The sequence below is a fragment of the Eleutherodactylus coqui genome, chromosome 3 (assembly GCF_035609145.1).
Source record: "Eleutherodactylus coqui strain aEleCoq1 chromosome 3, aEleCoq1.hap1, whole genome shotgun sequence".
NCBI classification, from domain to species: Eukaryota; Metazoa; Chordata; class Amphibia; order Anura; family Eleutherodactylidae; genus Eleutherodactylus; species Eleutherodactylus coqui.
The window spans coordinates 114952931-114980109 of NC_089839.1; the positions used below are offsets into that span (position 1 = coordinate 114952931).

Below are 27179 nucleotides of genomic sequence, written 5' to 3' on the forward strand. Positions count from 1 at the left end.
AGGCATAGGAAGTAAAATTAAAACAGTGTGATTTTAGCCCCTAGAAGTCAACACATGGCTTAAAGCCACATGATCATGAGACCAAAGCTTCAAGAGCAGGGGTCCAATTATCGAATCAGTTTGCAAACTCCAACAAAAACAAATACACACTCACAAAAAACACATGTACACAGAAAAAACACAAAATGCTAACTATTTCAACTAAATAGTTGAATTTCAGGCAGTGTTATAATAAGATTACTTGGAAAAGTGGTGGAACACACCTGCCTGAAAGACCGCAGACCCCAATTCACATAATCTCATGCATGTTAACCCCACATTATACACATTAATGATTAGATGGTGTGCGTTTATTGATCGAAATTCACTCACTGATAACACTTATTAATGCAGGCGATCTCTGGGCTATTTCATGACTATAAGGTCTCATGATCATGTGGATTTAATTGGCACCATGTGATGAATTCTAGGTGGTTTTAAATACACTTTGTTTATATTTCACTTGCTACGACTAAGGGCGTTAGAAACGCGTCAGTGGTTTAGAGCAATTTTTTAATGTGTAATGGTCATTTTACGGTAGGTCCACACTACCTTAATATATTTATATATATATTTTTTTTTAATTTTTTTTAGAACCACTAAATTAACCCCTTAGTGACGGAGCTTTTTTGCTTTTTTCCATTTTTGTTTTTTCCTACTCCCTTTTAAAAAAATCGTAGCTCCTTTATTTATCCATCGAAGTCGCTGTATGAAGACTTGTTTTTTGCAGGATGAGTTGTATTTTTCAATGGCACTATTTATTGTACCATATAATTTACTGAAAAACTTTTTAAAAATTCTTAGCGGAGAGAAATGGAAAAAAACGACATTCCACCATCTTTCGGTGCGTCCTGTTTCTACAGCACACAAATTGCAACAAAAACAACATGATATTTTTATTCTATGGGTCAGTACGATTGCTACGATACCAAACTTGTATAGTATTTTTTTTGCTGTAGTACTTTTATTTTTTTTTAAAGATATTTAATTTTTTTCAATCATTTTCTGCGGTCATTTTGTGCGCGCAATACCTTTTTTATTTTTTCGTCGACGTAGTTGAGCAAGGGCTCATTTTTTGCGGGATGTCCTGAAGTTTCCGATAGTGTCAATTTGGAATACATATGACTTTTTGATCACTTTTTATTGCGTTTTTTCTGGGAGACAGGGTAACTAAAAAAGTGTATTTCTGGCGTTCATTTTTTTTTTTCACACGACGTTCACTGTGCAGGAAAAATAATGCACTACTTTGATAGATCTGACTTTTATGGACACGGCGATACCAAATACATATTTTTATTTTAGGATTTTGATTTTTTTAATAATGGATATGGCAAAAGGGGGGCGATTTAAACTTTTATAACTTTTTTTTTTTTTTTAACAATTAAAAAAACTTTATTGATCTTTTTTTTTTACTTTACTTTGAAGTCCCCAGGCAGTCTATGAAGCCACCCTGTGTGGATGGCTTGATAGGCAGTCTGCTAAGGCAGCCCTGGGGCCATTCATTAGGCCCCCGGCTGCCATGACACCTGCACGGCTCCCCCGATCTCACCGCGGGAGGGGCAGTGCGGGACCCCCGAACAGCGTTCGGGGGATTTAAATGCCGCTGTCAGAATTGACAGCGGCATCTAAAGGGTTAATAGCCGCGATCGGCCGAACGGCCGAGCGCAGCTATTGCCCGCGGGTGTCAGCTGTAATAAACAGCTGATGTTCGCGCTGTATGGAGGGAGATAGCGGCGCTACCTCCCTCCATACACGTCCTGCAACAGCAGGACGTAGTTTCCCGATGGGGCGGTCGTTAAGGGGTTAAAATCTATTGTTTATATAATTTTTTTCCTTTGGAGGAGCTGGACGTCCTTTTTCTTTTTTACATCCTTACTGCGCTTGGTCAAGCCTGTCCGTGAGTCTGTCCTCTGGCGAGATTGGTTAGGGAGCTGGTGGTTTTTCCTTTTGTATTAGAAGTTTTGGTAAATGGACATAGGTGTGCAAGAACATTGTTGAACAAGTGTTTCTCTACTATATAACTATTATTGGAATAACACTTTCCACACTGGTAATATCTAGTAGTAGAGCTATAAGGGTACTCAAACTCTTGTCCTTTTGTCAGTAGAATGCAGACTACATTCATGTGTCTCCCAAAAGGCTAAAAAGGAGGGCATTCTTCTCTTTTACAGTAAGGCTGCCTGTCCACAGGTGATAAATCGCTGGCGAATCACGCTGTGTGAAGCTGGGCAGCATTGGTGTCCATGAGCGGAGAATCATTCTCCACTCGCAAGATTTAAATCGCGACATGACCAGTTTCTCTATGGTGAGCCTATCTATCAGATAGGCTCTCCTCAGAGACCTGAAAGCTCTCCTGCCTCATCCCCCACAGCGGAATATCGCTAGCAATATTCCACATCGGCAGAGAGCATATCCTACAGGTAAGCACTAAGGCCATCACTTTGTTTCATGTAATGGAATCTTTAATCGCATTTCATGTGAATTTTCCTACAGCCTCTAGGAGCTTCATGATAATGAGAATGGGGGGGGGGGGGGGGGGTCACAGCACTGACTAAAACTATTCCCTCTTCTGAGTTTTGCCCTGGAGTGTGCTGTCCTAGACACCTACTATGCATTCATTCGAAATTTTTGGCATGACCTCCACTGTTTTAAGCAAAACGCAGGAGAGGACACATTGCCAAGTTATCTCTGTGTCTTCTTGTTCTCAAGATCATGGCGGTATGCCTCACTTTGTGATGGGAATAACACTTAAAATGCCTCAAAAGGTTTCATGTTTTTCCAAATACACCCAATTTGCAGGATGGAGATTCTAGTAATAAGAGAATATCATGGAGTTTGTGCTTATGCTATATTTATATGCAAGTTCATCAAAAGGTACTACCTACACTGTAACCGACCGGCACTTTAGTTTGATTCATTTATCATTTCTGTTTTAACAAAAAGTTGCTGATAAAAAGGCGAAACCAATCCCAGGGAACTATAGCTACAGAAACAGCCGAATGAGTGCAGAGTTGTTTCTGGTGATTCCATCCATCTCTACAGCACATGATTGTTCTACTCTCCAGTTGAGAATGTGGATGTCACACCCCAACAATGGGAGTCCCAAAAGCTAGAACCACCACTTAACTTAAGGTGCGTTTAGAAGGAACAATGAACCTTTCAAAAAAAAAAAAATCGTTCAAGCGAATGGGAATCGTTCAATTTAAACGAAAGCCAATGTCCAATGAAAATCGTCCGCTTCACTTCTGTCATTCAGTTTCAGCCAGCATAAAAATCATTGTTGACTTGTTCACTTTCTTGTTGGGTTTAAACACTGATTGTTCAGTGAATGAGAAGTTCACAATTATCAACGATGGTCTGCTCGTCTAGACAGGCTCGTGAAATCACCAGCCCGTTCACTGGGGCAAACAAGAATTCTGCATTTCTCGTTGTGCGTAAAATGGCCATTATTCTTACGATTTGTCAGATTGAGGACAATGTCCTTTGGTTACTGCCTTATCAGACAAAGACCATTTTAGATTAAGTCACTTTTGTCTCTGGTCCATGAACAGACTGTAGACGACTATTTTTAATGTGCTTTTACATAGGAATGAGCATCGCTGACTGAATGGAGGTTGAGCGGGCCGAGGGATCATTTGGCTGCCCGCCTCCACAGTAAGCAGGAGGTTGTTCATACGTGATGCTGCCCATTTACATGGAACAATACGTCAATCAGTTTTCTGCATACTCAATGCTGAACGAGATGTGAACGATTTCTCTTTTGTTGTTCAGTTGAGGCATGTATTCACTCTGAACGATAACGTTCAATTCTCACTAGATGGTGGGAATCCGAATAATAACCGTTTAATATCCCCCTTTATCAGATTTAATTTGAAATTTCCTACAGCCATTCACATTATTATTGGAGCGCCTCCAGAGAGAAAAATACAATTAGCATCACATTTCCTTAGGGAAGCTTCTTCCTTTCTCATTGGGCTTCATTCACAAAGAATTTTAAACCCAATTCAGGAGTTCAACGGAGACCAAAGTTGTAGAGCTGTGACTTCTGTTATAGGGCTAATGCCCACAAATGGATTTTTACTGCGGTTTTCGTGACGTAAAATCTGCAGCAATTAGGTTCTGTTGAACTTATTCTGCCAATGCCGACACACGGAATTTTACTGCGGATTTCCGCCATGGGAAATAAATCGTGGCACGGTCTATTTCCCGTGGATTTGCGCCATGGGAGGTCTCCATTAACATAGTGTTAATGGAGACCGCTGAAAAAAAGTGCATTTTTCCACAATCGCTAGCGGGCGGGTTTAGTTTACTACCGCGGTACTCCTGCAGCTGAAATCCGCAGTGGAATTAGACAATGGCCGTGGTCATGAGCCCTTAGTAGGCTTCTTTTTCATTCTGGCTGGAGAGAACCACCTAGTTAAGATGTCATCCAGACAGAGCCCTGTGGAATGAAACCCAGGAATGGGGATTAAAACTCAATTTCAATGTAGCCTTACCATTATTGGCTAAATTTATACAGATGAGGTTAACATCTAAAAAAGCCCCTTTACACCAAACAAGAGCCTCACGATTCAAGTTTGCCCAAGTGAACAAGCTGGTAACATCATCACCATCTGATTCATACTCGTGTAGCCTGTATCACATTCCTATGTAAAACACTGTACAGGAAGTGTTTAAATGCAACGAGAAGCAATCGATGATTTTTATGCCGGCTGAAACTGAATGACGAATGAGAAGCGCACGATTCTTCTTAGTCGTTGGCTCGCATTTAAACTGAACGACTGTTTACTTTTGTTCAATTTTTAGACTGATACTAAATGCACCTTAAGGCCTTAGTCACACGGGCGTTTTTTCGTGCGATTTGTGGATCGCATGACGGATGCGCATACAGCCGGCTCAATTGAAAGCAATGCGCTGCGGGCGAGCGCGGGATGAATTGTCGGGAAGGGCTTAAATATATAAGCCCTTCCCTGCAATTCATCCAGAAATGTGTAAAAATGAAAAAAAAAAAAAAATGTATACTCACCTTTCCGCTGCAGCCGGAGTTCAGCGGCGGCCGCCGGCAGTTCTCCTGAACTGCTTCTTTATAGTATTCAGCAGCCGGGGCTTTAAAATCCCCGCCTGCTGAATGAGCTGCCTCTAATTGGTCACAGCCTGACCAATCAGAGGCAGCTCACACTCACACACCCATTCATGAATTTATGAATGGGTGAGTGACTGCTGCCTCTGATTGGCTCAGCGCAGGGACCAATCTGATTGGTCCCGCTGAGCCAATGAGAGGCAGAAGTCACTCACCCATTCATAAATTCATGAATGGGTGTGTGAGTGAGAGACGAATGATTTGTCTTCTATATGTTCTCAATGGGGTCGGCACTGCTGCCGCCGTCCCCATTGAGCGCATATAGAGAAGAGAACAGGAATCGCAGATCGCAGATAGGTGCGATCTGCGATTTCTGTTCTATAATTTATCGGACGAGCGCATAAAAAGCGCTCATGTGTCCGATACCATTGCAAAGCAATGGTTTTAATAAAGTCGCCAGACGCATGCGCATGCGCAAATCGCGCAAAAAAACGCCCGTCTGACTAAGGCCTAAATCTGTGTGCGCTTCTGGAGGACAGTTCGTCTCATACACACAAGAAAGAATTAGGCAGTGTGATAGACAAGTCTAAATACTAGGAACAGATATAATTCCCATACCTGGTGTGAGCACCAAACTAAACAAGTTGAACTGTTTCTTCTTTGATTCCACATAGCACATCTCCTCCTTCTTTTTCAGACACGCATATTTGCTTTGCCAAGAAAAGAAATAAGTACAATCTGCTTCGCTCTGAAATTCAGGCACTCCCTTCCCAGCGTTCACTTTGATAAAAACAAGAATATATTAAAAAATATATTATCTCTATCTATAGCTCATTTTCAAGGCAGGTCTTATTTTACTTACCCAGCAGCCTCAGTCCTGGTCCCACAGATCTGGCTGCAGTCCTCGGCCGCCCACATAGGATCACTTTCTGTTTACGGGATTCATAAATCCTGCCTCCACAAAGCAAAGGCTGTGATTGGTTCTTCGAGTGCTGCATTGACTGGCTGAGCCATGGCACTTGAAGAACCAATCACAACCACCTAGTCGTGGAGGTGGGATTGATGAATTGACTAAGCAGTGGCTCAGCAAATTGATAAATCCTGCCTCCTCGAAGCGATGGCTGCAATTTATGAATCCCGTAAACAGGAAGTGATCCTATGTGGGCAGCTGAGGACTGTGGGAAGGACCTGGACCGAACCTGCTAGGTAATATAATTTTTTTTAATGTAATGTAACCAGGCTTATTTTCAGGTTAGGGTTTATATTTCAAGCCTTTCAAATCTGGGGATCATGGACTACAAAAGTCAGTGTGTTAGTTGACAGATGTAGCATAATGCTCTGCAAAAGAGTTCTACATTATGAGGACAGCCCCCGGCCACCTTGATGAGCCACAATCTACACTGGGCATTACATTCAGACATCACATATGCCTTTACCCATTATGCTGCGTTTCTAAGCTTAATTTTCAAGCAAATATCAAGGGAGTTTGTTTCTCCAGTTTATTAATTGGGGACCAAGAAAATTTGCAAATCACCAAAATAGGCGCCTTCTAACTAGTTAGAAGATAAGAATCCTGAAACCCCTATTAGGGTTCTAATAAAATCACTTTTTTTCCCTAGTGTACGGTGTGCTAGAGAGTGGTTGAAAAACAAAAGTCACCCATATCAGAGCGGGCATCCCATTTAGAATGTCAGCCTGCAGGATAGAAAGCAATCAGCATTACACAGGCACAGTGACCACAATCATGAAGGGATGGCACTTGTCAGATTACACAAGTCCAGCAGCAGCTTGCAGGAGCATAGCTCACTTGTCCACCTTCCCTCCCGTTACAGTTGGATTGTCAGTGGTTATGTGACAAAAGGAGCGGTCAATCTCCAACCCTCGCAGTGACATGTACGATGGTGGCCCTACAAACAAGGGGGAAAGGCACAGGTCTTTGTCCCGTGAGGATGTGTCAGCTTATTATCACAGGGAAGGAAACTACAGAGCTTCATGTGTGAGTGGATCAACACAATGGCGTCCCTGGACGCAGTATTTATATTTGTCGGTTTATGCTTATAAAGCAGTCTGTGCAGACAAACACATTTTTGGTTTCTTTGAATAACCCCTTTAAGCTTAAAGTTTTATTTCATAAGAGGACATAATACAGTTATGAACCTCTTGGCCAACATCCATCATAATAAGTTTCTAGACAGAATAGCATACAAATGAGACATAGTTAGTCCAAAACGGTCCTAAAACTTAATTCAATCTCACTTCATTCTATGAAGGCATTTCAGGGGGTTCCAAAGTGTTTGGGGGGCTGGTGCTTAAATTTCCTGGTATCCTAAATGTAGGCAAGTATGTGTACATAAAATAAACAGAAAAGACATTCTCTTACCTGCAGTCTCATTACATATAAAATTAATTACAGTCATACGCTGGAAGCCAGAGCTGCAAGTTTGTCCCCCAGGGTACGTCAAAGTTATATCCCCATCAGAATACCTATGGAGAAAAAGAAGGATAAGAAAATATTTGATAAACAGAAAACAAAGAAACACACTAGAGTTAAAGAAAAAAAAAAAACACACTGACTATTTGCTATATCGCTATCGTTCATGCTAATATATTTGGCAAGTACTGAAGTTGCAGCAGGCAATACATGCATTACTAGCTGTCGCACACTAGCTTACATGCATCATTAAAAAGAACACCTTTTACATGCCAATTAGTACTTTTCCATTTTTTTAGTAGCCTAAATGACTATACTATACATACATACATACATACATACATACATACATACATATATATATATATAAAATTCAGCCTGTTAAAGGGGTTCTGACATAAAAAAAATTTTTATGCTTTAACAGCCGTTGTTCCCTGGTCTGCCTAATGGACACAGGGAACCCGCGATTTTTGGCTGTTAAAACATAAAAACCTCATACTTACCTTGTGTTCTGTTGTGGTTGTCGTCATCAGGGGGGGGGGGGGGTCATCTCCCAGCAGGCTCTCTTCTTCCTGTTCCAAGGTCCTGCAAAAATGCTGCCATGCTAGCACTGTAACATGGCAGCATTACAATGGGATAGTGTAATGCAACTAAGTAATGTAAGGCTTACAGTGAGGTCCCCCGCTCACAGATGCCGCCCGAACTCTCAGCTGCCTGTTGGCCGCTGCCCCGCTCAGCTCCGCGCTTGTGCTCCTCCGCCGGCACTGTCAGATTCCTGGCGGCGGGTCCTCCAGTAAGAGCTTGACTGCGCTTCTCCTCCGCCGCCGGGAAATTCCGCAGAGGTGGAGGGGGGAAGGCCGCCGCCGTGCTCTTCTGCACTCTGCGGCCGGCCCATAACAGCGTCTGTCACCCCGGCCCCTCTGTCAATAATATCGGGATTGCGCGCATGCGCAGTAGAGAGGTGCCCTCTGACAGGAGTCAGGACGGGCCGAGTCTCCACTGCGCACGCGCAGAATCTCCGAGTTCAGCCAGGACGGACGGGCCGCCATCAGCAAGCACTGCTTGTTACGTGCTTGCTGTGGGCGGTCCGTCCGTTCACCTCGGAAGTGGCTGACGGACGGACAGAGCAGGAAGCGGTCTTTTTGACCGCTCCTGCTCTGCTTCTACAAGCCGCAGAAGAAGAAGCCGGATGGAGGGGACATGCCTGGTGATCGGGCCAGGCCAGGCGAGTAAATTTTTTTTTTTTCATGTCAGAACCCCTTTAAAGGTTAAACAGATACATGAATGATACAAGTAGACAGGCAATTTTGCCCTCAATGTTTATCAGTCTGCCTTCACACGTGAGAAAATCACGCAATTTTAGAGCAATGCAAGAGTGCTAGAACACACAGAATTATGAAACCCATGATTTTCAATGACTTCATTCCCATGTGCGATGTTTTCTTTCATATGATGTTGCGAGGTTTGGAAACCGCTGCATGCCCCATCTTTCTGCGTTTTTTTTTCTTCTTACCCAGTCTTCGATTTATTACATCACAATACACAAACTTGTAATGTTTGTGTGCTAGGATGCATTTTTTTAACATTAAAAACGCCTATTGTCTATTATGCAAGAATATCGCTGGTGGCAGCCATGTTAGATTATTTTAAGGAAAAACCATCACTGACGTGCAAAAATTGCCTGAACACAAATACGATTTTGCCGCTGTGATATTGTGATCACCAGTGTGAAGGAGTCCTAAAGACTGATGAAAAACACCAGACCCCAATACTTTTATCAGTTTAGGCCTAATGTCCACAGGCGGGTCGGATTCCGCATGTAGAAGCCTGTAGCGGAATCCAACCCTGCCCATAGCCAAGGACCCTGTGTACCTGTCCAGGTGTGCCTTTTTCTGTGGCCGTGTGCGGAAATACCGGCCTGCGCAGTACAGCTTTTTTCGTTTCAAACTCCTGCTTTGCTGTGGAATTCGCGGCCCGTCCACAATGTCAACAATTCCACACGCAAGCCACACTGAAATGGAGAATGCTGCGATTTGCTTTCCGCATATGGAATCCGGTAAACAAATCTGCATGTATAAATTCAAGTGTGGACGCCCATGGTTCCCAATGGGTGGCTTGAACTGCAGATCTCAAATTCAAACCTGCCTGTGCACATAAGGCCTTAATGTGCATTCTGGTTACTGGAGCATCCCTGGCATCTACTTTCAGAAAAAGTGGTTTGGGATTTTTCAGACAATTTTGTCATTTCCCTATTAAAAGGCATCAGTATCCTTCATTTAAATCAACTTCCATGTTTTGGTGAGCAAATCAAGAACATTCCCCCTTCAGTGGCAGGTTTAGGTAGTCTTCAGCACATTTCAACACTGGTTTTTAGGAAATTTTCCAGGCGTGCCACTAAAGGGGTTAATAGAAGATCGAATACAAGTAACAAGTACTGGAGTTTGGTAGTAGGCAACACATCTCACACACCTGAGGGTTTGATTCTGATAGGAACCTGCAGACTTAGAAACTGTAGTTGCCTTAATTTGTTGACAAGACGACACGGCGTCACCTGTGCATCCACCACCTGATATCTGACCACACACATTGAGGTAAAAAATATATTCACTATTTGGATCTTCAGTATGGTAAGGAGTTCCTAAAACAGAAGGTCAGAAATTCCAATTGTGAACATTATTTTTGTACACTTTAGGTAACTTCTAAAAGCCAGTCACATATTTCATCAGACAAAAAAAAACTGGTGCACATTTATCCAAGACCGGTGGTTCATACATTAATACTACAGAAGTTCTGATAGAGTAAGAAGCGCCAAATGTATTAAGAGGCTCAAACCTCTCATTAAAATTTGCACATCTCGGGCCTTTCGTCTACCATAATCTGAAATCTATGCTAGCTTCTGACATAAAGCAAAGTAAATCCGGTGAACCATTGAAATCACATGACTATTATTTTGAAAACCACACCAATTTGCAGTAAAACCACGGTTTAGTGCGCATCACGACCACGATGGTTGATCTTTCCCCAAGATAAACCAGAACAAATTTACTCTACGGGATATTTAATACACTCATATATAAACCATTTACACCAAATCTTAATGAACAACTGGTAAGCAAGAGAAAATTAAATATGACCTGGTTTTTCTGTGAGTGGGGACAAGTCAATTGAAATCCCCCTTTCTTTGTTGATGAGCGTACAATTGTCACTTTCCAAGTACTCTGTGTGACATGCGTTCTCTGTAACCCATTCCACCTCATAGCGACAGTTGCTGCTTGCAGTTAGTTTTGGGTCAGTAACCTACAAGAAATTGAAATTAATACGTACATATTTTCTTTGATGAAAAGTTGATTCAGTGCACATACAGAAGTCCGAAAATAATGTATAGTGAAATGTACTAATACCGTAATTATAATCCCAATATTCTACTAAACTGGAGCAGAGTCTACATGGTCGGTTTAGAGAATATAGCAAGTACACAATAATATCATATGGAATAAAGAACAAACTATCTCAGAAGACCTTTCTAACCTGGCAATTATGTATTTACTGGCCACCATCTTTGTATGCTGCAATTACAGATCAGATGTCATACTATTTGTAGTAATGTCACGCTTACTTACCTAATAAGAGTATACATATAAAGGTATATTCACACATGGCAGATTTGTCGCAGAACATTCTGTGACTGAAAATTGGTTTCATCTATCTAAATTTGCAAGAGTTAAAAGAACAAATTCCCAAGCTCCAAGTGGGCTAGTTGTACGTGAAATGACAAGCCAACATTAAATAGGAAGTACCATACCACTTCTTGGCGGAGTCCATTTAACTGGAAGGGCTCTATAATCAAGGTCAGCCCTGAAGGTCCCCAAGGGTAAACATCAAAGTCCACAGATGGCTTTTCCAATTTTATTTCATAAATACAGAAAACACAAGGCGAAATTTTAAAATACATATGAAAAATTAAACATATACTGCAACTGGCCCCTTGGCCTCAGAAACGTCATGGCAATATACATTTTATTTTTAATTTTCCTTAAGTATTTTAAACGTTCATCTCATGTTCCTATATTTATGAAATGAAAATGGAAAAGCCATTTCTGGACTCTGACGTTTACCCTTGGGGACATTCAGTGCTGACCTCCATTATAGAGGAGTCTTTCCGGTTTTTTTAAGGAGTCAATTTTTATTCCGTACAAATGAGCAATGGGGCCTTGAATTTATTCAGTTGTGCCCTGCAATCCAACGGGTGCTCCTTCCATTATAGGCCTTGCCATGGGCCCTGTAAGTAGATTACGGCCACAATGGGTATGTTTCTGAACTCGGGACAAACGGCAGTATCCATTTTGGGGTGAACGTTTTCATTCCTATGTACGCTGTACAAAAAACTTTTTACATTGAAAAAATTGCCAAAAAATTTGAAAATCGTAATTTTTTCCTACTGCTTTGCTTAGATCTATTCAAAAATTGTACGGTTAAAATACACAGTACACCCCTAGATAAATTCGTTAAGGGGTCTAGTTTTCAAAATGAGGTTATTTGTTTTGGGCGCTCAAGAACTCTACAAGTGTGCTGTGGGGCATAAAAGGCCTTCAAGCAAAATTTATGTTCTAAAAGCCACCGACGGCTCCTTTCATTTTGGGACCCGTTGTGCATGCGGACATAAGACTAGGGCCACAATGGGTATATTTCTGAAAACAGTACAAACAGGGGTATCCATTTTGGGGTGCAAGTCTTCATTCACATGTGTGCTGTACAAAAAAAGCTGTTTTTAAAGTGACAGAATTGCCCAAAAAAACGAAAATCACAATTTTTTCCTTTTGCTTTGCTTGAATTCATTCAAAAACCGTGGGGTCAAAATGGGCAGTACACCCCTAGATAAATTTGTTAAGGGGTCTAGTTTTCAAAATGGGGTCATTTGTGGTAGTTTTCTATGGTTTTGGGCGTTCAAGAACTCTACATGTGTGCTATGGGGCCTAAAACGCCTTCAAGCAAAATATCTGTTCTGAAAGACACTGACTAGTACTTTCATTTTGGGCCCCATTGTGCACTCAGATATAAGATTGGGGCCACATTGGGTATATTTTTGAACACAGGACAAACAGGGGGATCTATTTTGGTGTGTAAATACTCATTTTCATGCAAACTATAGAAAAAAAATATATGTCTTTAAAATGACATTTGCAAAAATATGAAATTTAAATTTTTCTCTAAATTAAATTAATTCCTGATAAAAAACTGTGGGGTCAAAATACTCATGACACCCCTCACTGGATACATTAAGGGGTGTAGTTTTTAAAATAGGAGGTATCTATTATTCTGACACTCATGAGCCTTTGCAAACTTGGCTTGGTGCAGGAAAACAAAGTGCTCCTCAAAATGCTAAAAAGTAATGTTAAATTTGTACGTCTCCTAAATGGTTAAAAAAACATAAGTTTTTCAAATGTGCATTCAGAATAAAGTAAATAGATGGAAATATATATCTTAGCAAAAGTTTGTACAGTATGTTTGCACATATTTGATATATTACAATTAAAAATGTGAAAAAACGATATTTTTTTCAAAATTTTCCCAATATTGGCACTTTTAATAAATATACACAAATTATATTGGACTATTTTCACCACCTAAATGAAGTACAACATGTGGCGAAAGAACAATGTCAGAATCACTTGGATATGCAAAACCTTTACGGAGCTATTCTATGTTAAAGTACACGTCAGATTTTCAAAATTTGGCCTGGTCATTAAGGCGCAAACAGGCTTGGTCACTAAGGGGTTAATGTAAGCTTGTTACATCACATACATCTAAACCCCTGGAGCCTGGAAATTTGTTCTTTCACCTCTTACTTGTTTATATCACTGAGGTGATCTCACTAGCTGGATATTTCCCATAACGCTCTCCCCTGTGGATCAGGACACCCATCAGGAATCTGTTGGTGGATTACATTGAAGGCAACTCTGGACAGGCAGTGTGGACACCTGTCAATTCATGGGCGTTCCACACGAGGTAAGTCCATCTTAATCTTCCTAGCCTTCCACTATGATGGCCAAGTGATTAAGGTATTGGACTTAAAATCCAATGGATATGTATCTCAGTGGGTTCAAACCCCACTCGTGGTATTTGTTGCTTGGGATGACGTAGTGAATCCTGCACTGAGCAGGGGGTTGGACCCGATGACCCTGGTGGTCCCTTCCAACGCTACCATTCTAGGATTCTAATCCACATAGATTTTTTAGATGGTTTCCCTTCTTTTATCCTTCTGAATGGGTTTATTTCTGCAGCAAGCACGTGGATTTTTTGCAAATACAACAGTCACTTCCAGATTGCCCGCAAAAAAAATCTGCAGAGATTGTGCAGCAGCAAATCTTCACAAACAAATCTTTACCAAAGTGGTGGATTTGCCACCGCGGAACAGTTTAACAAAACCCACAACACACATTTACAAAAACTTCCTCCCTGCTCTTCTAAAAACATTTTGCCTGCTGCCTGCCAGTCTCCTGGCCCACAGTGATGATAACTTGAACGATGTCACCACTGCAGACTGTGACTGCCTCCAGAAGTCACAAGTCAGCTCAACGTATCATCACTGAGGGCCAGCGGGATGCAGACTGGCAGGGAACAAAATCTGCAGCCTTTTGATTTATATGCAGATTTTTAACCGGATCTGCTGCAGATCGCACCTCTTCCACTGAAAGGGGGACATCTGCTGCAGATCGGCATCAAAATCCACCATGTGTGAACGCACCCTAAAGTTGAACCCTTGAACAATGGACAGCAAAGTTAAAATTGGTAAAGTAAATGTTTATTTTTTACACTAGAGTGTGGATTGAAATTGTCAAATTGGAACACAGGAATATATTTATTGTAACCTGCATTCACCTGCCTATTTATCATGCTTTTTTGAATAACTTTTTTTTTTTTATTGTGTGGACAGGTTACCGATTTTATTCAAAAATGATCCACTAACCTCTGTGCCAGCTGATGGGCAGGTAAAGATTATCTTAACTGTTGGAGAATGGCCATTACAAAAGTCCGGTTTGTTATCTGTTTCATACTGAACAACCAGCCTGGAAAACAAAACGTCTTATCAATATTCATGGAAAAGTGACCCAAAAGGTGACAGGAGATCAATGGTGGTGGTGAGGGTCAATGGCTGAGACCCCCGATAGCTGCTAATAGGCATAGTAGCTTTAGCATGCTAATGGCTCTTATAAACGGGCTGATAGTCAGGTAAATGACTGCACGAGCACAGATGTCACCGCTAAGGTCGTTGGCGCTCGTGCGGAGTGTGTACACTGACAGACTTCACTACTTGAACGAGGGCTTCTTGCTCAGCGCTTCACCTCCTATGTGAAGCGCTGAGCGTTTAGACAGAATGACAAGCCCGAGATCCAGCGATGGTTTTTAAGCTGACTGAAAAATCAGCGATAAGATCCTGTGAACGAGAAGTTAGCGATTTTTGTGCATTTTAACAAACGAATTTTGAGCGATAATAGTCCCGTGTAAATGGCCTATATGTTAGGGTGCTTTTGAACTCTGATTATCGTTTACACAGGTTCACTCGTGCAGCCTGTTCATCGAGGAAGATAAAGATTTTGCTCTCAGTGTATGATGTACCAGTGAATGAGAACAAATGAATGATCGGTATTTAAACTGAACTATTAGCGCGTGATCCAACAATATCCTTCATTTAATGCAAGCATGAAAACTAAGTGGATGAATTATCATTCATCGCTCGATTGTTGGCAGTGTTTACACTGAATAATTATCTTTCGAATTCGAACGATCCAGCGGTTTATTTTATTTTTTTAACAACCATTCTGTGTAAACACACCTCATACCAAAAGTTGGACCCCTGCTGATATAATTATTGTAGCCTGCTTTTCACAGAAGACACACATAAAGAGACTGTCATCTACTGTTAGGTTGGACGAGATATATACTGTAACTAGGGATGAGCGAGTATACTCGCTAAGGCACTAATGTGCCTTAGCCGAGTATCTCCCTGCTCGTCCCTAAAGATTCGGGGGCCGCCGCAGCTGACAGGTGAGTTGCGGCGGGGAGCAGGGGAGAGCGGGCGGGAGAGAGAGATCTCCCCTTCGTTCCTCCCTGCTCTCCCACGCAGCTCCCTGCCCCCGAATCTTTCGGGACGAGCGGGGAGATACTCGGCTAAGGCACATTACTCGAACGAGTAGTGCCTTAGCGAGTCTACTCGCTCATCCCTAACTGTAACGCTTGATTTAAAGGCAATCTGTCACCTACTTGTAGGCCTTTCAGCTTACTCATAGGCCGACAGTAGGTGACCCATCGAGTCCAGGGATATAATTGTTATACTTACCGCCCCCATCATCAACCCACCCCCAGTGTCAGCGCTGAAAGCCGGCGCTCAATGCTTAGCAGCACTGCTAAGTAATCCTTGCATTATAAAATTGAAACGAGTGACAAAATTCTCTTTGAGTCACCAAATAGTGTCTAGCTGTAGCTGCCATGAGCAGCATAGAAATTTATAGACACATGCAAGCAGAATTTTAATTAGATTCAAGATTAGCCTTTACATCTCCTTCCATTAGCAAACAACCATAACAGACTAAACAGGGGGTCCCCCCAAACTGGTGATAAGTGAGGGTCTTAATACTCAACCACAAATGATCTAATAGGGTCATGTAAAAGTTATTGGCAACACCTGGCTACAGTTTCAGTATAATAAGGTCAGACAAAATGTGGTATATTATAGAGGTCATGAGTATTATCTATAGTATTGTTCATACCTCTTCTGCAAACTGGATGGTGTGAGCACCCGTCAAACAACACCAGCTCCCCAAATACCGCCCTATAACAATGTTCTCTCACTGTGAGTAAATTTATTTTGTGAAAATTTAGGTTACTCGTGGTAGGAATGCACAAAACTGTCACTAAGGCCTTCAAGAAGCATGTGGCAAACAGGCACTGCCATACCAAAGCGTGGTGCGATAGGTAGCAGTGTTTAAGGAAGGATGGGAAAGTGTCAAAGACGAGGTCGGAGCAGCCAAGTCTGTGAGGCCACAGATTAATCTCACATTCCTCAAGTCCACCTGCTGCTGCAGGAGAATGACAATGGACATACAAAGATTTGGCTGCGGAGATAAACATTTCATCCAAATCTGTGCCTACGATTTTGACGGTACACCTGAAAATGAGAAAGGTCTCTGGCAGATGGGTTCCACAAAAGCTTTTCAAGGTACCAGTTTGGTATCGAATAGTGTTCCAATCTGGCTTGATACAAAAGAGAACCAGAATCTTTTCGGAGACGCATTAACACAACTGATGAGACATGTTTACGGAGCTAAAGCCCAAGTATGAACAGCGGTCTACTGAGGAACCAACATTCCCACCAATCCAAGAAATTCAAGCAAGCACCAAGCAATGTTAAGGTAATGATTATTGTAGCTTATGACTACGAGGGCGTGATACTGTCGCAGGCCACCCCTCCTCATGTTACTGTGAATGCCCAGTACGACCATTCTTTCTTGCAACACCATCTTCTTCCAGAATTGCGTCGCAAGAGGCCAGTTCTCCTGCAGAATTGCTGATCATCCTATAGAACAACCCTCGCTGTCATGTGGCCACAACAGTGAACCAATTATTTCAAAGATGGGGTTGAAGTTTCCCCATTTACTCTCCAAATATGAGTCCATGTGACTGATTTGTTCCAAAAGATGAAGGTACAGCTACACGGATGCAGTTTCCAAACTAGGAAAGAAATTGTGACGTCTATAGGGCACTTTCTGAGGACCATCGACAACAGCAGGTATAGTGATCGTGTCAGACGTCATCCAGAGATCTGGAAGCAGGTTCTGGACAAGCAAGGGAATATTTCAAAGCTATGTAATAGGTTTCCTGTCATCCAAGTATATTCTTATATTTCTCTCCAAATAAAAACATAGTTGTCAATAATTGTACATGATCCTCGTATTTATTATTCTAAAGAAAGAATTTTGGATTTAATTCATTTGAATTTTTTTTTTAAAAAGTGAATTCTAAACTTAATTACTTAAGAAACTGCTCAGATTACTGTGGAGAAAACACAAACATACTAACAGAAAGCTAATGGCTGCATCAGGACAGTCTTTAGTCTCCATCCCATTAGGGCACTATGACTTGCCATTACTTCAATGTGAAGGGCCCCCAGTTACCTCACTGCATTTCTTAATCAAATGAATGGTAAGGAAATCATATTAGGTAATTAGATACAACATAATATAGGACAAACTACTAATGTGTTCTGAAAAGTAAAAAACAAAGTTTTGCAACTATTAAAATAAGTCCATAAAACATACCTGTCTTTTCCGTAGGAGGCAAGAGCATTTTTTGGTTGTCCAACATCATAACCCTTACCATCTTTTATAAGGCAAGCGGAACTTTTTGGGGGACAGCTACTGGTTTCTCCTGTGGACATGCCTGTCATGGATAAGAAGACAATAATGGTCAGCCACACTTTTTGATAAAGGCTATATTGCTCAAGAAGATATACAGCAGGCTGAACAAGCAATCTATAACAAAAGAAAGGAGAAGAGCCAAGAGGAGAGAGTCTAAATAATACCACCTAAAATACTGGTGCTAAAAAGTTATGAGGTCATCAAATCAGATAGGATGTTCGGTTATAAACACAGGAACTTTTATAAGTAACCGAACATCTTATCTGATTTGATGCCCTCATAACTTTAATGAAGCAGATAGCGTGACTGTTACTAGCTTCTGAGGAAAATAAATGATAACAGTCTCTTTAAGGATTTTTTTAGTGTTCTCCGTTTCAAAAAAATCAATTTATGCATTGAAATTTATGAAAGCTTTCCAATCTGAGAAAGTGGGAACACGGCTACAACTCTAATATAATCAAGTGATTCAGAGAGGCATGTATAAACATATCTAAAAGTACATTAATTGGGTCCAAAGATAAAACAAAATGTAAAGTTTATCGGTATAACAGAGTCCATTCCAATATTCAGGAACCTGATGACTTGCTTCCAAAAGCCAGGTATTTTAGGACATGGCAATTGAAGGAAATAAAAAGGTGCCAGATGCACAAGGACATTCTGGGCATGCATCTAAATAACTTGGTTGAAATTTATGTAGGCTAGAGGTAGTGTAACAGGTCATATGTAAATCAGTTGAGAATGGTCTGCCACACTTATCCATTACCACTTCTTAAAGAGACTGTCACCTACTTATAGTCCATGAGATAAGCTTATGGGCTGAAAGTAGGTAACCCACCAAGTCTGGGCATACGTTATACTTACCTGTCTATTGTGAGCACTGAAAGCCGCTGCTCAATGCATCGAGGGGTGCAGCCAAGTAGTCCACTCATCATAAGATCAGAATGGGCGGACTACTTAGCAGTGCCATTCAATGCATTGAGCGGCTTTCAGAGCCGACACCAGGGGAGCAACAGGAGAGGTAAGTATAACACTTAAATCCCCAAATTCAGCAGGTCACCTAGTCCAACCGTCTTAAAAAAAATAAAATAAAAAACTTGCCAGAGAAAGGGCTAAAGATACAAAAGAATTCAGAAGTCAGGTATACTCTCCAGTAACAAACTAGGGGTGAGTAGAGTTGGCAAACTGCTTTTTGCACAGATGCAGCAAAGTTTATCTTGACATATTAAACTGTTGCACCAAGTGTTTGCTTGCCTTTTCAATGGCTTTTGTTGCGTTAAAATAACTGGCTGCACCAAGTTATCAGCGTTGAGTTAAATTTTGCTACATCTGTCAGGAATATACTGACCACAGAGATTGCATGACAAATCCTCTCCTCACCACCCCCAGTACATTTGGTGTCACCAAGTTTTCATAATGGCCATGACATGAATGCCTACCTATAACAGTGTTACACAGATGTCACTCCTCCATTCTATACCCCCCTCCGCCCCACCTTTATCTTCCGGTGCCACACCACTGTTGTATTCCAGTTCCTTCGCCCCCCCCCCCTCTCTTGTAGGGAACTTGTCTGCCTAATCATGCCAGCAGCAGCAGTTATAGACCAGGATTGACATGCTGAGTCTTTTCCTATAAAACTATGACTTGTATTTTATTAATTTACATCTTTGCTCATTCTGAGCTGAACAATCCAGGGGGCGAAGCCATCAGTGATTGATATTTGGGCATGCTATGCTTTTCATCTATAACTATATACCAATCTGCTCGGTCCTCCTGCTCTATAACATGATCACATAGTTGCTAAATAAAAGGAATTTTGTTTTGCTTTTTTTGCAGGAATACAGCTTCTAGCAGCATAACTGTCCTGTACTTGTAGCCGACACAACTTTTTGGATCGGTGTATGCCCTTTTCAGCAGTGAAATACAAACTGGAGACCATTTTCACGGTATTGATTAAATCTAGCAGCGCTATGATCTCCACTTTGTGTTTTATTCCATTATGAAGAGCATTTTCTGCCAAGTGAAACCATTGGGCTAAAAGAATTCTCTTGTGTTGATGGATACTGAAATATCTCTTACTAATGGAGAGCATCTTTCCAAGTAGCAGCAGTAATGATACGGACACTGATGGAGCAGAAATAACATCAGGCATTAATGGACTAAATGTAAAATACAAGCTGTACTGCTAAATGTTCAAGCCCTTCTGCACAGTAATGAGAGTGGGAAGCCCAAGTATTAGAGACAGAATATTATCCACCCCCATAGCATATTGTGTGTAATGCTCATTTGGATGAATAAGCATACTTAATGTGGATAATCTTAGAGCAACAATAGTAGTGTTTATATCTTGGTAAAGAATCAGCATGTTGAAATTCAACATTTTCACAGTCCATCGCTGGTAGAGTCTTCGCTCCTATCTTTTATACAATAAACCGCATAGGGACGGAGACAACGGGTGCCCTGAAGTGAGCAGGCTTACACGGCTTATACCCTTTTCGTCTTCTAAACTGGATAGAAAAGATGAATTTATACAAAGTGTCGGCTCTACGTGTGAAAAAATCCTTTATTCTTTAAAAACAGCAGGCATCAGACTTACAGATGACGCGTTTCCACCGCCACGCTGGTCTTGATGACATCTAGCAAACCATTGCTTGAACTGACATTTAAAAATTTTTCTAGAACCAGTTGATAGCCTTAATTCATTACCCTCGCTTAAGATCCTCCCTTTTTCTTGTAGCAGATGCTAGATTCTGGAGAAAATGTACAGCTCGTACACAATTCACCTACAAATCTTTCTTCTCCAATCATTTACCTAGCCACAGATGACCATTATTTTTCTTTTATATAAAATGTGGCTTACAAAACATAGAACAAAATGCCTGACAAACAAATACTTCAGATTATGACGAGATTGCAATTAAACATTGATTTTTATGTAGTTGGTATAGTACTCTTAGGCCTTATGTCCACGGGGACAGATCTGCAGCGGGTGTCCCGCACGCGTGATCCGCTCCCCATAGGGATGCATTGAACACCCGCAGGTAATTAAATACCTGTGGATGTCATTTTCCCCTGAGGCACGGATTGTGTCTGCGGGAAAACACCCGCAGCATGCTCCATTTCAGTGCGGGTCTCCCGCGGGGACGGCCCCCGCAGGCTTCTGTTGAAGCCTATGGAAGCCGTCCAGATCCACGGCACACCCGCAGCTGAATTCCTGCTCTCCGGCGCGGGAGAGCAGGAGTTAAAAAAAAAAAGTGCCCGGCGCATGCGTGAGGCATGCTGCCGGCTTGCCGAACACATCCGCCAGGCCTAAGAAAAATGATCCGGCCGCGACGGAGGAAAGATTCGCAGCGTCCGGACAGTAAGTAAATCATCTTTTTAGGCCTCAGGTCCTCAGGACAGGAGGGACCCGCTGCAGGATTCTACATGAAGAATCTGCGGCGGGCCTGATTTTCCCCGTGGACATGAGGCCTTAGAGTCGATATATTTCTGCTTAAACCATACCATTTTTTATAACAAGAAAATATAATCTTCTTTAGGCTGCCTGTCCACAGACGACGATTCGCAGGCGATTTATCTTACTGCTGCAGTTCTCAGTGCTGACAGGATTCTATTCTCCTGGTAACTGGGCTTTGAATACCCTGCCTCTGGTAAGCGCTGTGATTGGATCGAGCGCCAGCTAATCAGAGCCAGCGAGGATCACGCTCTGTAAATCTTTCCATAGGGTTGCTATGGAAAGCGCAGCGCCGGCGTCCACGAGCAGAGAATCAGAGATTCTCTGCTCGCGGGATTTAAAAATCGCAGCAAGCCGCAATTCTCCATAGTAAGCCCATCTGATAGGCACAGCTCGGAGACCTGTCAGCTCTCCCCCCTCCTACCCCGCAGTGGAATATCGCTAGCGATATTCCGCCTCGGCCGTGGACAGGGGGCCTTAGAAAAAATCAAAGCATCTGCGAATACCGCATTCTAATCGCTACTGTGAACTAAAAATGGTCCAAAATTTATGCTTTGCTTTTATCTCAGGGCCCTCTTTGCTCTTTATTTAATACTTCATCGATAAGCCAGTTTGTATACATGATAGGCTTTGACCATGGGGTATAGCTTCTGCCACTAGGAGGCGACACTAAGTATAAAAGTGTTAACTCCTCCCACTAGCTATACCCCTCCTGCAAGCATTAAGCTAGCTCAGTTTGCATGCAAGCAGTATAAGCAGCCAAGTAGGATACAACTATAGTTAATAAACAACAATACTTAAGAAATGTAATTTATTCTACCACCATGTGTTACCGCACTGAGGACAGTCCAACCAAGAGGAGTATATTTTACAGTCATGAGCTGGCCTCACAGACAGGGTGCTAACCAGCAAAAGGTATCGGGACCACGCGCAATGGCAGACAGGGCCTGGCCGCGCCAGCATCGGAGGACGGCTGCGTGGCGGCGAACAGCAGCCGCATGTGTGGGCATAACACAAGCCGCATAGCGGCAAGACACGCCGCCTTGCAGCAAAGACAATAGCATGGCCACACATAACCTAAAAAGACATGCCGCACGGCGACAGAAACACGCCACTAGGCGACAAAGAGACACAGCATGGCGCTACACACTGCACGGCGCAAATACTCGCATACACAAACTACACAGCCTGTCATGCGGCGTGACACAAGAGGGGGCTCCTGTACAGCCAGGGGAGTGATACTCACCCATTTACTTATCTACTCTGCCGGGTGCCCTGATGCTGGGAGAAGCTCCCGCGCTTCCAGCAGTAAACCCATCTACATTACAACCTATGAAGTAAGAGAGGGAAGTGCTCCAGGATGGGGAACCCTATAGCTGGCAGACACCGATCTATTGCACAAGGGCATGAGCGTGCCAACTTTTCTTCGTGGAGGAGGAGAGAAACTTGCCGTTCACCCTCTTCGTGGGGCCAGGTAGCGAGTCGCCTGCCTTGTCCCCACATCTCTGTAGTCCTAAGGACCTTGTTTGAAGAGGTCTGCCTCCTACAGACACTAAACAAAAAGAACTGAGCTAGCATAATGCTTGCAGGAGGAATATAGCTAGTGGGAGGAGTTAACACTTTTTATATTAAGTGTCACCTCCTAATGGCAGAAGCTATACCCCACCGTCAAAGCTGCGTCCCTCCAATAATAGAGATGAGAAAACATAACTGTGGCAGAAGTGCTCATTCAGCTGGTCAGTTGTTGTCCAAAGATTATTCCATGTGTGTTTTGCACAAATGGGTGCACGCATTAACATTATTACCCATCCACAATCAGGAGGCTGGAATCGGCACACGTCATGGGACGGAGCTACGCGATGACGCGTACAAGGGGGCGGAGCCAAAACGCCGCTGCTGCCGAGCCGAAGGGAAAAGACCCATCTGCGCAAGCGCGTCTAATCGGGCGATTAGACGCTGAAATTAGACGGCACCATGGCGACGGGGACGCCAGCAACGGAGCAGGTAAGTGAATAACTTCTGTATGGCTCATATTTAATGCACGATGTATATTACAAAGTGCATTAATATGGCCAAACAGAAGTGTATAACCCCACCTGCTGCCGCGGGACAATCCCTTTAATGTACTACATAATTTACTGGAAAACTTTTAAAAAATGGAGTGAAATGTAAAAAAAAAAAAAAAAAAAAAAATGCAATTACGCCATCTGGGGCAACAATTACATGACAACTTTATTATGTGGGTCAGTAAGATTACCATTATGACAATACCAAATGTATTTATAATAATGCTTTACTTTTGCTGTTCTACTTTTAAAAAAATTCTCTTTGGAAAAAAACAAAAACAGAACAAAACCTTATTTTCTGCCGCCATAACTTTTTTATTCTTCTGTTGATCTAGTTATGTGAGGGCTCAATTTTTGCAGGATGTTCTGTAATTTCTATTTGTATCATTTTGGAGTTTGTGTGACTTTTTGCACGCTTTTTATTTTTTTCTTGGAGAGGACATGACAAAAAATGTGCAATTCTGGCATTGCGAATTTATTTTTATGACACTCATTGTGTTATTTTGATTGATCAGACCCTTTATGGATGTTGGAATACCAAGTAGGCTTTTAATTTTATTTTTTTACATGGAAAACGAGTTTTTTTTTTTTAAATTTCCAATAATTAAAAAAATCCTCTCCCCAAGGGACTTGAACTTGCCATCATTTGATTGCTCATACATTATGTAATACCATAGAATTACATTGTACCGTATTTTGAAAGGCTGACACAGCCTCCAAAAAGGCATTCATTCATGGTAACCCTGGGGGGTCTTCAGAACCCCCCCAGTAACCATTGCAAGCAAAAGGCATCCTGCAATCGCATCACGGGGAGGCCCTTTGGACCCCTGAACAGTCCAGGCATTTAGAGGTTTAACAGCTATGGTCAGTGTTAGCGCTGATCATGGCTGTTGTGTGTATGTTATCCCTATGCTTACAGGTCCTTCAGCTTTACCCAAAATTATAATGTTTAACCCACTAGATTTTTTTGAAATTGGCTCTTGTTAGAGGAGTGTGTAATAAGTATGAAAAACTGATTGGAGGAAATAACGGGGAAGAATAAGCATAATAATTACATACCAATAGTCCGACAAATATTAATGTACAAGTCCGAGTCCGGATCCCAGTCATTCACCAAGTGTCCGCCTGACGTCTTTATGAGGGGATTCAAGTCATGTTTCTTGTAATCAGAGTCAAAAACATAGCAGGGTACCTGGCCAGGAAAGAACAAAGGTTATGTATTCCTTATCACAGAGAAGGGTTTACTCACTGCATTACGGATGTCCTACTCTGCACTACGCTCACATCACCCGACGGCACACATGCGAAATACAGCATTGACCCAGAGGAGGGCAAAATACTTTTACTTACATCATCTGTATGACAGGTCTCAGCTTGCCATGCCTGACATCTACCTGTTTCGGCATATATACACCCATCAACCATAAAACTTTAAAACTGCTTGCCTAATACTGTGTAGGTCAAACTGAGATCTAAGAAAGTGGAAGTTCACACCTTGAACTTTGCCATGCTTGTCCAACCATTCCTGAACTATTTCTGTAGTGTGGTAGGGTGCCGAAAGAGACCTCTGCCATTGGGGAATATTTTGGCTTTTTGCCCCACACAATTGCAAAGCAATTGTCTTCATTTTTTCTGGGTGCCCCAGTTCCACCACAATCAGTGCCACTACTTTCCATGTCTCATATGCTAATGAATTGTCAACTGGGCGGCCTCGAACAGCTGGTATCAAATGGGAAAAAACCTGAACCATTTTGTCAATCAGCATGGACAGTATCAACATGGCTCCAGTAGGCATATATTTATTTTCAGCCCCACCCAATCAGGTTGCTGGAATTGCGAATCAGAACCAATCAGGTTGCTGGACTTGCTGAATAGTGCTGAAGTGGGGCTGAAAATAAATATATGCCTCCAGTAGTGTCTTCTCGAGACTCATACCATTTCATGAGATTGCACCCCATTCAGACAGTAATTAGGGAAATCGGGAGCCGAGGCACATACAGCAGCAGGGGAAGCAGAGGAGATAGGATGGTACAGCAGATTGTACCGGATTGTATACAGAACGCATCACTCTGGGGAACACTGCCCACAGAACTTGAACAAGACTCACCTGGCAATGTTTAAATCCAATTTTCTAAAAATTATTACTGCTATGAAAACTCAGAAATGAGCGAATCATGACAATAATCATCCGGTGTAAATGAGTCTCTAGAGCGGCTGTTTTCAGGCTCAGCACCTAGGGCAGCGTGTGTTGTAACCGGGCCCTGCTGCTTAATGTTTGCTTGAACCAAGCCTTGTGTGGCAGACTTAATTTAATCCAACACGGATTAGACGTGTAAGAAAGAACGCTAATGGAAGATCATAAAGCTCTGGTCAGCTTTGTTGTGCCAGCAGCAACTCAAAGGCTACACAGAAGGCAAGAAACAAGAACGTACTACATGAACCCTTTGCTTACCAATTTATAGACAAAATCCATGAACCATCTGAGCACAAGCAAATAGTTTATTACAAATTTTAACCATCTAGATTTTGTATTATCTGGATCACTACACTGTTCAATACCTCATCATCACCTCATTTAACCCCTTCAGTGGCAGGTTTATTAGTACCATGTCATACCTCACAGGGCAGGTTTTCTAAATTAGAGTCAACAATGCAATTTAATCTCGCAAATATTTATTAAGGAATGCAACAGCAGGAACCTGAATGCCTACCACCCAGAATAAATGCATGCGCAGACTGAACAACAAACGAGAATTAAAGGGGTTGTCCCGCGAAAGCAAGTGGGGGTTATACACTTCTGTATGGCCATATTAATGCACTTTGTAATGTACATCGTGCATTAAATATGAGCCATACAGAAGTTATTCACTTACCTGTTCCGTTGCTAGCGTCCTCGTCTCCATGGTGCCGTCTAATTTCAGCGTCTAATCGCCCGATTAGACGCGCTTGCGCAGTCCGGTCTTCTCCCTGGTCAATGGGGCCGCTCGTGCCGGAGAGCTGGTCCTCGTAGCTCCGCCCCGTCACGTGTGCCGATTCCAGCCAATCAGGAGGCTGGAATCGGCAATGGACCGCACAGAGCCCACGGTGCACCATGGGAGAAGACCTGCGGTCCACCGTGGGTGAAGATCCCGGCGGCCATCTTCGCAAGGTAAGTAAGAAGTCACCGGAGCGCGGGGATTCGGGTAAGTACTATCTGTTTTTTTTTTTAAACACATGCATCGGGTTTGTCTCGCACCGAACGGGGGGCCTATTGAAAAATAAAAAAAACCCGTTTCGGCGCGGGACAACCCCTTTAATTTGCTTCTCGTTTGTTGTTCAGTTTTTGCATACATAAAACTGATCGACGCATCGGCCCGTGTAAACGGGCATTATCACTTATAAACGACTGCCTGTTTACTGTGACCGGCCTGCTCGGCCTCCCTTAACTAAGCGATGCTCGTTCCTGTGTGAAAGCACAGAAATGATTATTACTGTAACAAGATTTGTATTGGTTTAATAACGGAAAATGTATATGTGAATAAGGATGTACCTAACAAAGTTTCTCTTCATTCTGTATTATGCAACACATTTTTTTTTCAAAATAAAACGAATTTAAAAAAAGAAATGATTATTACTGGGACGACCCGTCGGGCATCTGTGCTCAACAGGCTGTCCCATGTAAACGTACCCTTCTACAAGTTATACTAGTAAAATTAAA

The 27179-nt window shown here is 42.3% G+C and overlaps 1 protein-coding gene across 1 annotated transcript in view; it reads right to left on the reverse strand.

The window, feature by feature from the left end:
• IGF2R (insulin like growth factor 2 receptor) overlaps window positions 1-27179 on the reverse strand; it is a 167433-nt gene that overhangs the window by 94561 nt on the left and 45693 nt on the right. Inside the window, exons 5-11 of the mRNA XM_066595978.1 lie at window positions 24542-24674; window positions 17867-17987; window positions 14518-14617; window positions 10685-10847; window positions 10020-10188; window positions 7500-7603; window positions 5738-5899 (exon numbers count right to left, since the gene is read on the reverse strand). Coding sequence (XP_066452075.1) covers window positions 5738-5899; window positions 7500-7603; window positions 10020-10188; window positions 10685-10847; window positions 14518-14617; window positions 17867-17987; window positions 24542-24674 — 952 coding nt within the window. The remainder of the gene's footprint in view (window positions 1-5737; window positions 5900-7499; window positions 7604-10019; window positions 10189-10684; window positions 10848-14517; window positions 14618-17866; window positions 17988-24541; window positions 24675-27179) is intronic.